Here is a 17,569-nt window from a genome sequence, read left to right on the forward strand (position 1 = left end):
GTAACTTTCGAAGTTTTTCCCCCAGCCCCTAACTAGGTGCTAAAGCTCTTCCAGGCTTGCAGGATTTTTTCAATGCTACTCCCTCTGAAGAATGTTTTTTTTTTCCAGCCCTAAATCTTTGCAGGCTTTTTTTATTGCTACTCCCTCTAAAGAAGACTTATTTTTTCAGCCCTAACCAGGGGATAAAATAATGTGCTGAAGCTGACCAGACTAAGGATGCTAGCCAGTTGAATACCTGGAAGGTAGAATTTTTAACCCTATTTTCCTCCCCCAAAACTAAGGTGTGTCTTATACTCCCCAAAATACATTATGTTATTTTTGCAGCAATGTGTCAAGCTCTTCCCCTAGATCCCACCAAGCAACATTGTCTAGTTGATGGGACCTGTAGAAGGCCAAATATGTGGGACCTAAACAGCCGCTTATCTGTACAGTGGTACCTCTACATAAGAACTTAATTCGTTCTGTGACCAGGTTCTTAAGTAGAAAAGTTTGTAAGAAGCAATTTTTCCCATAGGAATCAATGTAAAAGCAAATGTGTGTGATTGGGGAAACCACAGGGAGGGTGGAGGCCCTGTTTCCTCCCAGGAGATTCCTAGAGAGGCCCCACAGAGGCTTCTCCCTGCCTTTTCCGGTTACAGTTTCGGAGGCTCGGGTTTGTAAGTGGAAAATGGTTCTTGAGAAGAGGCAAAAAAATCTTGAACACTCGGTTCTTACTTGGAAAAGTTTGTAAGTAGAGGCATTCTTAGGTAGAGGTACAGTACTTACTTTGTTTATGTTTATACCTGCTATATTGTACATTTTTGACAAACAAGTAAGTAAATATTTTCTTTTAAAAAAATTAGTCCATTCTAAGTACCACAACTAAATGTCTTGGTTTGATAAAAAGGCACCAGGATTCAGAAAAAAAGGCCCGAAAAAGACGAACGCGAGGCCTTTTCTCCAAAATTTCTCCAAAAGTCCACGATGGCGGCAACGGGGGAATGGGCTCCCCTGCTTTGAGTGAAAAAAACCTATTGCGACCCCGCCTCCTTGCAGCCACCTTTCCAGGGAGGAACGAAGGCGGAGCCGCCGACACAGACCGCGGGGGGAAAGGAAGGAAAGGAGCAAAATGACTGGACCTCCAGGCGCAGCGCTTCGGCGGCTACGGCGTCTCTTCTCACACCTCGGCCGCTCTGCAACGCTGGCAGCGGTTCCGAGATCGACTGCTGCCTATAGGTAAAAAAAAATGCCCGCGGGATGCGCCACCAACCCACCTACGAGCCTAATAGCGCAAGCGAGGGGGACGAAACCGCGATGCGCACGCGCGATTGGTAGCAGAGCAAAGTCGCCAATGTTTAATGCCAGAGCAAAATGTTGGTGGGCCGGGTGGAGGTGCAGTGGCGAAATGTGTGTGTATGTTTTCATTTCATCAATTTAGAGGGCCCGAGGGCTTCATTGGAAAGCTGGAGAGAGTTTTGAGCCCTACCAAGCACTTGGCAGTGTTGTTTAACGGGATGTTTTGCCTGTTAACAATTTAACACAATTTAGCACAATTGCGCTGTGTTTTAAAGAGGCTGAACGGTTTTGGTGATCCCGCGCAGGCTTTTCTTGAAGAGCACCAAATCTATAATAGGAATCCCGAATTTTAGATCAGTTTAGATAAAAGCCTTAAGGCAGTGTTTCCCAACCTTGGCAACTTGAAGATACTTGGACTTCAACTCCCAGAATTCATCAGCCAGCATCCGCTGGCTGAGGAATTCTGGAAGTTGAAGTCCAAATATCTTCAAGTAGCTAAGGTTTTGAAACACTGCCTTAAGGCTTAATTCTGAATTCATTGATTCATTTAAATTTAATTAGTTGAATTTAAGAATCAACACTCTGTACAGATCGTTTCCTTTATCGGAGGCTCCGCAAAATTCGCCTTGGAAGAATAAAATTGATATACTGTATTGGCAAGTGGGAAAAGCTCCCTCCAAAGCTGCAAGAAGATTCGTTAGGGGAAGAACAATTATTATTATTATTATTGTTGTTGTTGTTGTTGTTGTTATTTATTAGATTTGTATGCCGCCCCTCTCCGCAGACAATTGCATCTATTCTCCCCCCCACCCAAAATATATTTTAAACGAACAGCTGTCGGAGAATAAGATTCTGAACGAGTTAATAAAATTAAAATTACTTTTTAATTAAAAATGACATCCTAACTTTGACTTATTTATTATACTAACAAAGCTGAAAGTTTTCTTTAAAAAATGCTCTGGACTATGCACCATTGCATAATTTATTTATTATTCAGATTTGTATGCCCCCCAACTCCCAAAACACTCTTTATCTGGAAGCAAATTCTATAAAGATTTCTTTGCAAGCAGACTGCAAATGGCCTTCCAGTTGCAACAACCAGGCTGCTTTTCAAGAAATGCCTTATAGTACTGCATGGCAAAATTCTTAATGGAAAAAGCAGTGTAGCCATGCACAGATTAGTTTGTCTCTTATACCAGTGTTCCCCAACCTTGGCCACTTGAAGATATCTGGACTTCAACTCCCAGAATTCCGCAGCCAGCAAATACTACAGGTCAGATCTGCTGTGGAAAAACTGTTTGCCTATAAGAGTTTTAGGGGAAGGAGGAAATCCCAAAAGTCCGCCAGGGCAAGGAGACCTCTAAGGCACAACCAGTTCCCACAACATTCTTAACCTGTGTACAGTATTAATCCAATATATAGAATAAAATTATTTATTGGACACACAAGGAATTTGTCTTTGATGCATATCCTCTCAGTGTAAAAGAAAATATACAATATACATTGATCACGTGATCAAAATTCAGGCGCTTGGCAACTAGTTCATAGTTATGACTTCTGCTGAGTCCCGTCCTGCGGTCATGTGATCCCTTTTTGCAACCTTCTGACAACAAAGTCAAGGGGGAAGACAGATTCACTTAACAACCAGGTTGCTGACTTATCAACTGCAGTGATTCACTTAACAACTGTGGCAAGAAAAGTAAAATAGGGGCAAAATCCACTTGACATATGTCTCACTTAGTGGAAACTTGGGGCCCATTTGTGATCCTAAGTTGAGGATAATGTATCTTTTCTTTTATGTACACTGAGAGCATATACACCAATGACAAATTCCTTACGTGCTCAGTCACATTTGGCCAATAAAGAATTATGCTCTATTCTATTCTCATAACAACCATGAAATCTTGCCAAACAATTCTCCTAGTGCAAGGGTAGGCAAAGTTGGCTCTTCTATGACATGTGGACTTCAAATCCCAGAATTCCTGAGCTAGCATGATTGGCTCAGGAATTCTGGGAGTTGAAGTCCACAAGTCAACTTTGCCTACCCCCGTCCTAGTGTGATAAAGGCACAACTGCTCTTCTTCCTCTGCTTTCCCCTCTTCCCTGCCCTAAGCCGGAATCTTTGGTGAAATGAGTTTACCTCAGAGGTCTTCAAACTTGGCAACTTTAAGACTTGTGGAATTCAACTCTCAGAATTCTCCAGCCAGCTATGTTATGCTGGCTGGAGAATTCTGGGAGTTGAAGTCCACAAGTCTTAAAGTTGCCAAGTTGGAAAACCTGTAGCTTGCCTCCTCTGTTGGATATGTCATTACCCCTCCCAACTTGATTCTTTCCTACAGGTCTCACCTTTCTCAACAATTAATTACCCTGAGGAGACATCAGATAGGAAAAACCTAGAATAAATGATTTCAGTATTGCATAATTTCTAGAATTAAAAGTATTTAAAAGCAGTACTGTTCTTAATGGCATGCTGTATTCATAAGTCTTAAGTAGGTTGTGGCATTTCCACATCAAATGTGGATGAAGGTTTTTTCCCTCAGATCTTTTGTATTAAAAATATGGACTGTTTCCAAGTGTGTTTGGGTGTGCGTGCAGGGTTCATGTATAACCCCAGATAAGTGAGGAGTATTCATTATCTTTTGTGCCATGTTACTGATCTTTATAAATGTCACAAAATAAAATTATGTTCTGTAGTTCTTTCAGCAGATTAAAACAAAACTCTTAGCCATTTACAATTAGTATTTTGTAGGGAAAGCAAGACAGAAGGTCAGCATAGAGCAATTACTGGTAGAAATTAAATAAATGTTTCATTTTATGCTAATCTGCAGGTCCTGAGCTCAGTCAGAATTGATGAGATTTAATTTGCACATGTTCCATTCATTTAAATGGGTACACTCTGTTGAACTAGGACAATTTCAATTCATTTGAGGAAAGATTTTCCAGTTGAACAAAGTACTGAACTCCTTAAAGGCAAAAAGATCTTGAAATCTTTTCTAAAATGACTTTTGCATGAGCCTTGGGATTTTTGTTTCGTATTATCATTCCTTAGAACAGTTTCTGGTATTTTCCATGCAAATTAATGGCAATTAGTTGATTTCTACTTGTTCTGACAATATTTTTGAATCTTGATTAGGAAGAATACTTGTAAGAGAGTAATAAAGGAAGAATTGAGCTTTCTTTCAATTTTTGTGATTCTGTTGCCTGTGCTTGTATTTTTAACAGCATGGGAAATTTTAGAAAACCTGGTGTAAGCAAATTCAGAACAGGATACTGTAGTTCTTATTTGTAAAAGGCTTTAGTAGCTATTGTGGATTTTTTCCACCATCGGTGTACTATTGGAAGCCCTGTAGGTCTGAGTTGGGGATAGAAAACCCAGGAGAAAGTCTGTCTCTCTGATCCAATGTGGCTTCAATTTGATGGTAATAATCAGTTCTTATTGTGATTAAATATGGTTTCCTTACCTAATGTCCACAAAATTTGTTGGAATTGACACTCAAAAATTCCTGTTAGTTTTGCTAATTGGCAATTTTGGAAAACACATTTACCAAATCCCTCTCCCCTTTCCATTCAGTTGTGTCTGATTCATGGAGACTAGACACATCCTTTCGGTTTTCTTGGAAGGTTTTTCACAAATGGTTTGCCATTGCCTCTTTCTTAGGGCTGAAAGAAAGTGACTGGAGCAAGGTTACCCAACTGGCTTTGTGCCTAACAGATACCTTGCTGCAAAAATCTGAGTTGGAAAGTTGGACTATAGCTTTAAGACACAAAAACATACCTCACTTGAACATAGGACTAGATAATTGTGAGTGTCAGGGAGCAGAGCCATGCTGTATACCAGAGGTGTCAAACTGAAGGCCAATGGGCCAGATTCGGCCTGTGAGGTAATTAGAGTGGACTGCAAGGCTGTCCTGGAAAGAACAAAGGACCAGCCTGTGGTACCTCTGCCAGCAAAAACAAGCAACCAATCTCCATTTTTGGCTGAGACGGCCTCTTGCAACCCTCTGCCAGTGAACGGCCTTCCCAGCCAAAAATGGAGATTGGTTGCTTGTTTTCGCTGGCAGAGCAATAAGGCCACCACAGGTACCCCTCACACGAGTGAGGTCAAGCTGGCCATGGCCACCTTGGGTACACCCACCCTGACCCCCTGAGGTCAAACACAAACCTGATGTGACCCTCAATGAAATCAAATTTGACACCCCTGCTGTATACAGTGTCTTTGTCAACCTCCATGCTGCTTGCTTGCTTCAGCTGCCTTAGAAATGGGAGGGAAGGGGAAGGTCTAGGTCAGTGATGGCGAACCTTTTTTTCCTTGGGTGCTGAAAAAGTGTGGGTGTGCACTATCGCACATGCGTGAGTGCCCATACCATAATTCAATGCCTGAGGACGGTGGAAACAGCTTCTTTCGCCTCCCGGAGGCCCTCTGGAGGCCAGAAATGGCCTGTTTCCCAACTTCTGATGGGCCCATTAGGCTCATGTTTTGCCCTCCCCAGGCTCCAAAGGCTTCCTTCGAGCCAGGGGCAGCTAAAAATGCCTTCCCCCATCACCCCAGAGCCTCTCTGGAAACCAAAAATGCTCTCTCAGAGCTTCTGTGTTAGCCAAAAATCACCTTGCTGGAACAGACATGAATGTTGAAACTGAGCTAGGGCAACAGCTCACATCCCAGCAGATATAGCTCTGTGTGCCACTTGTGGCACCTGTGCCATAGGTTCGCCATCCCTGGTCTAGGTAATTGTCCAACTCTGGTAATGATAGATTCTGAAGAGGATGAGCCAGGGCCATCTTGGTACCCATGGCCAGTGGTTTTGCCAGCTGATGCAGAGAGTGAGAGTGAGGGAGAGATAGACCTGGATGAACCCGAAGGACCACGAGAGGTGGCAAATAAGCCACTGACAGTAGAGTCTTACTTAGAGGAGGAGGAAGAAGATCTGGAGCCTTTGCTAGATGCCCGCTTTACAATATTAAGAAAAAGACAAGAATACTTGTATGGAAAAAGGAAGTAGTCTGTAGTTTGTTAACTCTAGGGAATTGTTGACCACTTCCTATAGGTATTTAAGGGTGGAGTATGGGTAATTCGGGGTGGAGTTACAACGTTTTGCAATGGAATCGGGTGATGTTTGAGGTCTCAGCCAGGTTACGCTAGAAAAGGTGGCGCAGTGGGTAGAGTGCAGTACTGCAGGTCATGAAAGCTGACTGCTAGATCTGCGGGTCAGCGGTTCAAATCTCATCACCGGCTCAAGCCTTCTATTCTTCCGAGGTGGGTAAAATGAGGACCCGGGTTGTGGGGGCAATATGCTGGCTCTGTTAAAAAGTTGTAAGCTGCCTTGAATCTAAGGAGCTTTGGCAACAGCCTAGCCGCGGAAGTGTTATATCTTAAATATCCTCACTGAGAAACTGCCAAGATTATCTCACATGCATGACTTTAGCTTGTAAAAATGAGACTTTACATATAAAAAGACTGATTTGAAATATCAATGCATGGATTCCTCCTTTGTTTTCAAAGTTGCGTAGCCCCGGGATAGAACCGGTATTTGGGAGGAGGAGGAGTGAGCAGTCCTGTAGATGTCTCCATGTGTGGTTGATTAGGGAGTTAGGGAGGAAAGTTCTCATCATAGCTAGAGGTATAACAAGCAGGAAGAGGGAGATTGTGATCCTGCTATATAGAGCGCTGGTGAGACCACATTTGGAATACTGTGTTCAGTTCTGGAGACCTCACCTACAAAAAGATATTGACAAAATTGAACAGGTCCAAAGACGGGCTACAAGAATGGTGGAAGGTCTTAAGCATAAAACATATCAGGAAAGACTTAATGAACTCAATCTGTATAGTCTGGAGGACAGAAGGAAAAGGGGGGACATGATCAAAACATTTAAATATGTCAAAGGGTTAAATAAGGTTCAGGAGGGAAGTGTTTTTAATAGGAAAGTGAACACAAGAACAAGGGGACGCAATCTGAAGTTAGTTGGGGGAAAGATCAAAAGCAACATGAGAAAATATTATTTTACTGAAAGAGTAGTAAATCCTTGGAACAAACTTCCAGCAGACGTGGTTGGTAAATCCACAGTAACTGAATTTAAACATGCCTGGGATAAACATAGATCCATCCTAAGATAAAATACAAAAGATAGCATAAGGGCAGACTAGATGGATCATGAGGTCTTTTTCTGCCGTCAGTCTTCTATGTTTCTATATACTGTGTGGCTGAATGGACATGTTTGCAGCCAACTCAAGGTCAACAGTTTCTGAAGATTAGATGCGAAGGCTCTATCTGAAGATGTGGCCCATATGACATCAGGAGGGGGGGCACTGGGGTTGGATGGCTCTTTGAGGGGAGAGATTTGGGATTACTACTTTTTTAATGTAATTTTTGAACCTTTTGCCTCAGATCTTGCTTTCAACTTCTTGCTATCAGTTCTCATGCAATAAAAGTACCTTTCTCTGCCATTTTGGTGTTTTTCTTTCCTGGGTTTTGAGTGGAGGCTCAAAGCGGAGGGGAGAACAATTAGAGCTATTTCTTCCAGCACTGCCATAACCTCAGCGAAAGTAGAAGTGAATGGTGTCCACCTGCACTACCAACAGACTGGAAATGGGAATCACGCTGTCCTTCTAATGCCTGGCATGTTAGGTATGGATCTAACACTTGTCTTATGCTACTGATTTGGAATGAATAATAAATACATGCAAAAACTATATAGATACATTTAGCAGAAGATCTTTTTTAAAAATATATATATTTATTAAATTTTTTCATATATTTTTTTTAATACATGGTCATATTTACAGATGAATCTACATCATATATACATTCCTATCGATATTGTCTTTTAATTGCTTTTAAATTAATATTTTATTTCAATGCTTCTTTTAAGTTTCTTTTTTTTTGTCCATTGGTACCATTTTGTCCAGGTTTCATAATAATCCGATTCTTTTCGATTATTAAGCTCCATTATCAATCTGTCCATCTCTGCACAGTCGTATATTTTCTTGATGATTTCATTGTCTTCAGGTATTTGCGGATTTTTCCAGTTCTGTGCAAATACAATCCTTGCAGCTGTTGTAATATGCAAGCTTAAATATTTTACATTTTTAGAATAGGTACCTCTCATAATACCCAATACAAAAAACTCTGGCGTATATTCTATTTTTGTATTTGTTATTTGACACAACCAATTATTTATTTTTTTCCAATATTTTCTTGTCTCTGGAAATAACCACCATAGATGAAAGGAGGTGCCTTGAGTGTTATTACAGTTCCAACACATTGGACTGTAATTTTTGTGCTCACTATAAAGATCTTCTGACAAATGATTCTAAAATAATTTCTTTTAGACAAGACTAACTATCTAACTAGATTAACCTAACCATCCAAATAGACTGAAGGTGAGATAAAATTGATTGGTTTACTTTGGGTTGATAGCAAGAGATCGCCAAGGATTTTGCATTACCGTTTCCTAAATGAGGGTAAGTAAAATGATAAGAATAATTCTACCTGCCTTGACTGACCTCGGAGTTATTGCTTAAATCTCAGCCCTGATTGTCTATAAAGTAGAAATACTCTATGATACAAGTATTTTTCTCCCTGCTGTCATACTAGCTGCATTAGGTAGAACAAAGGTGGCTTCGCACCGGTTCCAATAGGTTCTTTAGAACCATTAGTAATTCAGCGATGATGTCACCAGACTGGTCTGTCAGTGTCTCCGTGGGTGCCGCCATCTTGGATTTTGCTTCTGCGCATGCGCAGAAGCAAAATCCAAAATGGCGGCACCCACAGAGACACTAATTTTTGAAAGCATGCACATGCTGCTACCCTAAGCAAACTGGCAGCAAAAGGATCCAGAACCCACCCCTGAAGTAGAACCAGTGATGAGTTACTACTGGTAGAGTCTACACCATAGCTCCGGTAGCAAAAATGGGTGACCAGCAAGCACACCCGCATGCCCGAGTGAGATTTTGCCTCTGAGCATGAGCAGAAAGCAAAATCTTGCAGGGGAACGTGTGCATGTGCAAAATTTCAGCAATTTTTTTGCTTCCACGTACACGAAGAAGCAAAAACAATAACCAAAATCTCACATGCGTATCCTCTCGTGAGATTTTCCTTCCAGGGCATGTGCGGAAGCAAAATTGTGCTCGAACGCATATGCATGCACTCCAGTCACACAGAGCTGAGCGCACAGCACCCAGGTAGCAGCGGTAAGTAGGAAACCCCGCCTGAGTAGAACACTGCTTAGCTCTCCACTAGAGAGAGAGAGTGATGTTTTATAGTCACTAAACCAGTGATAGTGAGTTTTTGAGGAGAAAGCCAAAGAAAAAGAAAAGATTGGCTGTACAACGGTTGGAGAATAACTCACAATTGAAATTGATCATAGTGTTGCAAAAGGGGAATATCTCTTAACTTTAGAGACAAAAGGATACAGGTAGTCCTTCATTTACATCAGTTCATTTAGTGACCATTCAAAGTTACAATGGCATTTGAAAAAGTGACTTATGGCTGTTTTTTACACTTATGATCATAGTTCCCTCTAAGCTGAGCAGTGAGCAATCGCTCACTTAAAAATCATCATCAACTCAGAGTTTTCCAAACCTGCCCAGAAGCCGAGAGGGAAAGAGTGAGAGGGAAGGAGAGAGAGAGGAAGAGAGAGAAACAGATAGAAAAAAGAGAGGAAGGAAAAGAGAAAGAAAAAGAATGGGAGTAAGGAAGAGAGAAAGAAAATCAAAATCTAGTTTGAAACTAGCTCAACTATTTAAGTGGCATTTTGATATTGATAGAGTTGCCCTATTATGAGCTCACTGTTATAGACACACAGTACAGTATTTTATTTTGAAATTCTCTGAGGCAAAACAGGGTGGGTTTTTTATTTATTTGTTTGTTTGTTTGTTTGTTTATTTGTTTATTTATTTATTTATTATTTCTGTGCCGCCCAGTCCCAAAGGGACTGCCGCTCAGACACTATAGTTTTCTGCCCACCCCTAAAAAAAATTAGAGGGAGCACTGCTTATGATCGATGCAGCATCTCCTTGGTCACACAATCAAAACTTAGATGCTTTGGCAACTGGATCATATATATGATGGTTGCAGCATCCCGGGGTCACACGATCAATTTTTGAAACTTTCTGACAAGCAAAGTCAATGAGGAATCCAAATTTACTTAACAGTCATGTTACTATAGTATTTTTCAGAGTGTAAGACGCACCTAGGTTTTTGGGGAGAAGAATCTGCTCACCAGGTATTCATCTGGCTAGTGGCCTTAGCCAGCACATAATTTTATCCCCTGGTTAGGGTTTTTAAAAAAACCTTATTCTGAGAGAGTAACAATGAAAGAGCTTGCAAGCCAGTAAGAGCTGGGAATATCATTAGCACCTGGAAAGAAACATTTGGAGCAAATAGAACAATGGAAAAAACCCAGCAAAGACTTAGGGCTTGAAAAACATTCTTCACAGAGAGTAACAATGAAAGAGCTTGCAAGCTGGTAAGAGCTGAGAACATTGTTACCGTGTTTCCCCGATAGTAAGACAGTGTCTTACTATCTTTTTACCCGCAAAAGCCCCACTAGGTCTTACTTTCGGGGTATGTCTTACATACCCCCCCCCTGCCGTTTCCCGCCTCCACTAACCAAATTGACAGGGTGAAGTCGGGAAGACCCAGGGAGGCCGCCCAGCAGCTGATCTGCTCGGTTCCCTCCGCTTTGACAGCGCTGGTCCGCTCGCTCGTTCCCGCAACCGACCCGCTTCCCCGACACGCGTCTGGAGGGGAGGAGCCGCTCTGCGCAGTTGGGCAGCCCCACCTGCCTGCCGGAAAGGAGGCGGGCGAAGGAGGGCGCAGCTCCGGCCGCCCGCTCGGCTCGCTTCTACAACTTCGGACCAGCGCCGTCCTTCGCCTCGCATTTCCGGGTTGGCGAGCCTGGATTGTTTTTCCTGCGAGCGCTGGTCCCCGCTAAGCCTTCTGCGCCTGACTCTGCGAGGCGAGAGGGAAGAAGGAGAAGCGCTTCTCCTTCTTCCCTCTCGCCTCGCCGAGTGAGGCTTCGGACCAGCGCCGTCCTTCGCCTCGCATTTCCGGGTTGGTGAGCCTGGATTGTTTTTCCTGCGAGCGCTGGTCCCCGCTAAGCCGCAGAAGGCTTAGCGGGGACCAGCGCTCGCTGGAAAAACAATCCAGGCTCGCCAACCCGGAAATGCGAGGCGAAGGACGGCGCTGGTCCGAAGCTTCACTCGGCGAGGCGAGAGGGAAGAAGGAGAAGCGCTTCTCCTTCTTCCCTCTCGCCTCGCAGAGTCAGGCGCAGAAGGCTTAGCGGGGACCAGCGCTCTCAGGAAAAACAATCCAGGCTCGCCAACCCGGAAATGCGAGGCGAAGGACGGCGCTGGTCCGAAGCCTCACTCGGCGAGGCGAGAGGGAAGAAGGAGAAGCGCTTCTCCTTCTTCCCTCTCGCCTCGCAGAGTCAGGCGCAGAAGGCTTAGCGGGGACCAGCGCTCTCAGGAAAAACAATCCAGGCTCGCCAACCCGGAAATGCGAGGCGAAGGACGGCGCTGGTCCGAAGCCTCACTCGGCGAGGCGAGAGGGAAGAAGGAGAAGCGCTTCTCCTTCTTCCCTCTCGCCTCGCAGAGTCAGGCGCAGAAGGCTTAGCGGGGACCAGCGCTCGCAGGAAAAACAATCCAGGCTCGCCAACCCGGAAATGCGAGGCGAAGGACGGCGCTGGTCCGAAGTTGTAGAAGCGAGCGGGCGGGCGGAGCTGCGCCCTCCTTCGCCCGCCTCCTTTCCGGCAGGCAGGTGGGGCTGCCCAACTGCGCAGAGCGGCTCCTCCCCTCCAGACGCGTGTCGGGGGAAACGGGTCGGTTGCGGGGACGAGCGAGCGGACCAGCGCCGTCAAAGCGGAGGGAACCGCCGCCAGGGCGCTGCGAACTGCTCCCTCGCTTTTAGTACCGTGTTTCCCCGAAAGTAAGACATATGTCTTACTTTCGGGGTATGGCTTATATAAGCCGACCCCCCTGAAACCCCCCATATGTCTTACAATCGGGGGGGTCTTACTATCGGGGAAACACGGTAGCACCTAGTTAGGGCTGGAAAGAAACTTATTCAGAGCATGTTAGAGCAATGAAAAAACCTTGCGAAGACTTAGAGCTTGGAAAACATTCTTCGCAGAGAGAAACCATGAAAGAGCCTGCAAGGTAAGAACTGGGAACATTGTTAGCAGCTAGTTAGGGCTGGAAAGAAACTTATTCGGAGCATATTAGAGCAATGAAAAAAACCTTGCGAAGACTTAGAGCTTGGAAAACATTCTTCGCAGAGAGAAACCATGAAAGAGCCTGCAAGGTAAGAGCTGGGAAGATGGTTAGCAGCTAGTTAGGGCTGGGGGGGGGAAAGCTACTTTCAAAGTATAAGATGCACCCAAATTATCAGCCTCTTTTAGGGAGGAAAAAGGTATGTTTTATACTCGAAAAAATACAATAATTTTTAACAAACACAGTGATTCACTTAGCAACTGTGTCAAGCAAAGTCGTAAAACGGGGCAAAACTCACTTAATAAAAGTTTTATTTAACCACATACATTTTGGGCTCAATTGTGGACGTGACTTGAGACGTAACTTAATTTGATCGTGCTTTTGGGGACTTAGTTTTTCTTTTGCATATACTGTATTAATATGCGTATCATATCTTTCTCTCTTGCGTTATGATGATCCTGCAGTGTTTTTTGTGTGCTGATTTAGGCAGCGGTCAGACTGATTTTGAACCACAGCTGAAGAATATGAACAAAGAGATTTTTACTGTTGTTGCCTGGGACCCTCGAGGATATGGAAAATCAATCCCTCCCCTTCGAGATTTTCCTCTGGACTTTATGAAAGAGACGCAAAAGATGCTGTTGACTTGATGCAGGTAAATATGTTCAAGGTTCTCTGAAACCTGGTTTTGTATCTTTTGGTTACTGAGAATTTTGCACATTAAGTTTGGAAATAAGCATGCAGAACCTCCAAGGCTGTGCCTTTGAAACTTGGTGAGAATAAAGATTGAACCTGTTCAGAAGTAGCAGAATGTTTCTATAGAGGACACTTTTTTGGGGGGGGGGGTGTATCTGTGACAGTGATTGCCTAGACAAGTGTTCTGAGCCAGCTCCCAAACACAACAGGCACTTTGTATTTAATGAAACAGTCCCCTTTATTAGGAGTTTCAGCAGCCACTCTCTCACAGGAGGCTACAAAGCCTCCAAATGCTGTGGGAAGTGACACTCCCTCCCTTTCCCCCAGAATTGGCTCCAACACACCAGGAGTCAGTCTCTCCCTCTCTCTCTCTCTCTCTTTCTCTCTTTCTCCTCTCTCTTTCTCTCTCCTCTCTCTTTCTCTCTCCTCTCTCTTTCTCTCTCCTCTCTCTTTCTCTCTCCTCTCTCTTTCTCTCTCCTCTCTCTCTCTCTCTTTCTCTCTCTCCTCTCTCTCTTTTTTCTGTCTCTTACTCTCCTCTCTTTCTTTCTCTCTCTCTCGTTCTTTCTCCTCTCTTTCTCCTCTCTTTCTCTCTCTCTCTCTCTTTCTTTCTCTCTCTTTCTCTCTCCTCTCTCTCTCTCTTTCTGTCTCTCTCTCTCATTCTTTCTCTCTCTTCCTCTCTCTTTCTCCTTCTCTCTCTTTCTCTCTTGCTCTTTCTCTCTTTCTCTTTCTGTCTCTCTCTCTCTCTTTCTTCTTTCTCTCTCTCTCTCTCTCTCTTTCTTTCTCTCTCTTTCTCTTCCTCTCTCCCTCTTTCTTTCTTTCTCTCTCTCTCCTCTCTCTCTCTCTCTTTCTCATTCTGTCTCTTTCTCTCTCTCTTTTTTTTGTTCTGATTGGACCCGGCCCAGATAGAACATTCACATACAATATAATTCAGTAATATTATTCAATATATTGTTTGGGCTTTTCATTGTCGCAATTTAGCCATGTTAAATTCCTTTTATATCAGTGAGAAGGTATTGCTTTCAAAGAATACGTTAAGTATAGGCCAGGCCCCTCATCCATTAAAATGAGTTATCTGTTTCTTTTATAATCAACAAGGCCCTGAAGTTTGAGAAGTTCTCCTTGTTGGGTTGGAGCGATGGTGGAATAACCGCACTCATTGCAGCTGCAAAATATCCAGAACTGATCCGCAAAATGGTGGTTTGGGGAACCAATGCGAAGGTTACAGAAGACGATTTGAAAATTTACAATGGTATGTATCTGTCAGCCCTTGAGGTAGTCTAGACAGGAAATCAAACCAGGAGTAGTAATTTAATTTAATTTAATTGACTTATATGCCACCCAAACCCAATGAGACTCAGGGTGGTTTACAAAAGTAAATAGTACATACAATAAACAAAGTCAAATAATTAGTAATAAGAAGAATAAAACCCATAATAAACATTAATGGAATACTGTGTTCAGTTCTGGAGACCATACCTACAAAAAGATATTGACAAAATTGAACGGGTCCAAAGACGGGCTACAAGAATGGTGGAAGGTCTTAAGCATAAAACGTATCAGGAAAGACTTCATGAACTCAATCTCTATAGTCTGGAGGACAGAAGGAAAAGGGGGGGACATGATTGAAACATTTAAATATGTTAAAGGGTTAAATAAGGTTCAGCAGAGAAGTGTTTTTAATAGGGAAAGTGAACACAAGAACAAGGGGACACAATCTGAAGTTAGTTGGGGGAAAGATCAAAAGCAACATGAGAAAATATTATTTTACTGAAAAAATAGTAGATCCTTGGAACAACCTTCCGGCAGACGTGGTTGGTAAATCCACAGTAACTGAATTTAAACATGCCTGGGATAAACATAGATCCATCCTAAGATAAAATACAAAAAACAGTATAAGTGCAGACTAGATGGATCATGAGGTCTTTTTCTGCCGTCAGTCTTCTACTTTTCTATGTTTTCTATGAACTATCTAATCAAACCCATATACATACAGAACAGTTACAAATCAAACAAGATAAGCAAGTGTGGGCTATTGGCCGGACTGGGGGAAACGCAATGGGGTCGCGAAAATGGAGCTCCACCCCAGAGCACCCAATTTGCACTGAAAGATGTTGAAAGAAAATGCATAAGCCACGCCCACAGTGTGGTAGTAAAAATTTTGATAGCCCTTCACTGGAGATAAGATGTTCCATTCATGGCCCCCCCCCAGTCTTGCCGGCAAAGCCAAATCTTCACAACCTTTCGGAAGGATAGTAGGATGGGGAGCAGTACGGACATCGGGGGTTAGTTGGTTCCTTAACATTGGGGCATCCACAGAGAAGGGTCTCCCCCACAGGCCCGTCAACCTGCATTATTTAGTAAACAGGGACCTGGAGGAGACCAACTCCTATTGAACCTTTTATTGAAAGGTTCGATAAGGTTCAACAGAACTTTGCAAGCAACAGGATTTTGCAAGTCTGAAAGCACTTCTTTCCTTTCTTCCTTTTGGTTCTCAGAGAACCAGGTCGTTTCTGTGGGTTGAGATACCTCTTGGACTGACCTTTGCTCTGGCTGTGGTTCTTCCTCTTGTTTCTCAAGATTATTCTCACAGAGTATTATAATACAAATGGGAGGGATTGTGTAGGTCTGGTTATATGTGTACACCTTCAAGTTTGTCTTGACTTCTGGATGAGTTTGGCTGAAGAACTCTAGGAGTTAAAGTCCACAAGTCTTAAAGTTGCCAAGATTGGAGAGCCCTGGTCTGGACATGTCCACTGCAAGTTATCTTGGCAACTTAAGTGGCTTGTTGCCTTCCTAGGACTTGTTGTACATACCCCTGGTCAGTTGGAAGATGATGAAGAAATTGAGGACTCTGATACAGATAGTGGTTTATGAATTAGTGGTGGGCCTGGGGGTTACAGGTAGTAGAACAGATGGACAGGATGGGGCTATGAGCCCAGGATCTAGTGAGGAAGAATCAGACGTTCGCTGGGTAAACCCTAAATTCAGAAGGGCCCAAAAATGTACAGAACAGTTGTCTGGAAGAAGATATTAAGGGGGGGAATGGATAAAATACTGTAGTGATGTATTTGGCACGTCAGGGGATCAGTGAGGAAGAAGGGTGGAGTTTCAACATTGCAGAGAGAAATATGGAAGTTTTCTGTGCCGCTTTCAAGTAAGCAGAAGTATTCTGTGTTGATTAACAAGTCAGTTCTGCTGTTTTGTAATCATGCTGTTAGGAAATAAATCTTGTTAAGTGGAAAAGGTTAGAAGGAATGCGAAGAATGCAATTAAGGAAGATAACGGGCCAAGAGATGTGTGCCAGTATGAAATGTGTTTGAATCCAGAAGAGAAGAGAATAAAATGGAGTTTCTTTGTTTATGAAATAATGCATTTAATAAGAGTTATTTGTAATTGCTGAAGTTCTGCCAGAAACCAGAACAGGACTGACAGAAGGTGATCGGCCCAGGGTTACCCAGCTGGGTTTGTGTCTTTTTTTAAAAAAGTTTTTTTATTAGTAGTACAGTGTTCCCTCGATTTTCGCGGGTTCGAACTTCGCGAAAAGTCTATACCACGGTTTTTCCAAAATATTAATTAAAAAAATACTTCACCGTTTTTTCCCCTATACCATGGTTTTTCCCACCCGATGACATCATATGCCATCACCAAACTTTCGTCTGCTTTTAATAAATATTTTTTTAAATAAACTTTAATAAATAAACATGGTGAGTAATAATCTAAGTGGTTGCTAAGGGAATGGAAAATTGCAATTTATGGGTTTAAAGTGTTAAGGGAAGGTTTGTGATACTGTTTATAGCCGAAAATAGTGTACTTACTTCCGCATCTCTACTTCGCGGAAATTCGACTTTCGCGAGAGGTCTCGGAACGCATCCCCCGCGAAAAGCGAGGGAACACTGTATAGTTAAAAACATTGGACGTGGTAAAACTTCCCTCGTTTAAACAATTCCATTCAGTATAAACTTACAATAAATCAAAAGTTTCCCCATATAACATTATAAACATTATGTACAATTTTATACATTATAACTATATCTATTCCAGTCTATCTTTCACAAAATAACTATCATGTTTTCCCGAAAATAAGTTCCATCATATTATAACTTCTCTTACACTTATTCAATGGATGCTATTCAGCAACCGTTTTGGGGTGACCAGGACTGTGTCAGGGAAGAATAACTGAAAGAACCACTAGAGGGCTGCTACAACCTTTTAGAAAGGCATTTGGCAGATAAAATTCACATTTGTTTGCAGTTGGAAGCCAACTGGACAGATTCTGAAGAGTAGATGAGGTAATTCCCTGCAGTGTCATGTCAAAAGGCATTTGAGTTTGTAGATGTTGATGAAGTAGACATTCCCTGTGAGATGATATTTCATTTTTGACCTTGAATCAAC

General features: G+C 42.8%; 1 protein-coding gene across 1 annotated transcript in view; it reads left to right on the top strand.

Annotated features, from left to right (window-relative positions):
• The first annotated feature begins 1,049 nt into the window (after positions 1 to 1,049).
• The window catches only part of BPHL (biphenyl hydrolase like), a 30,183-nt gene continuing 13,663 nt past the window's right edge, over positions 1,050 to 17,569 (top strand). Inside the window, 5 exon segments of the mRNA XM_070747175.1 lie at positions 1,050 to 1,215; positions 7,795 to 7,898; positions 12,971 to 13,096; positions 13,099 to 13,136; positions 14,273 to 14,426. Of these exon segments, the coding sequence (XP_070603276.1) occupies positions 1,109 to 1,215; positions 7,795 to 7,898; positions 12,971 to 13,096; positions 13,099 to 13,136; positions 14,273 to 14,426 (529 nt within the window). The 5' untranslated portion in view covers positions 1,050 to 1,108.

Source organism: Erythrolamprus reginae, chromosome 3, assembly GCF_031021105.1.
Source record: "Erythrolamprus reginae isolate rEryReg1 chromosome 3, rEryReg1.hap1, whole genome shotgun sequence".
NCBI lineage: Eukaryota > Metazoa > Chordata > Lepidosauria > Squamata > Dipsadidae > Erythrolamprus > Erythrolamprus reginae.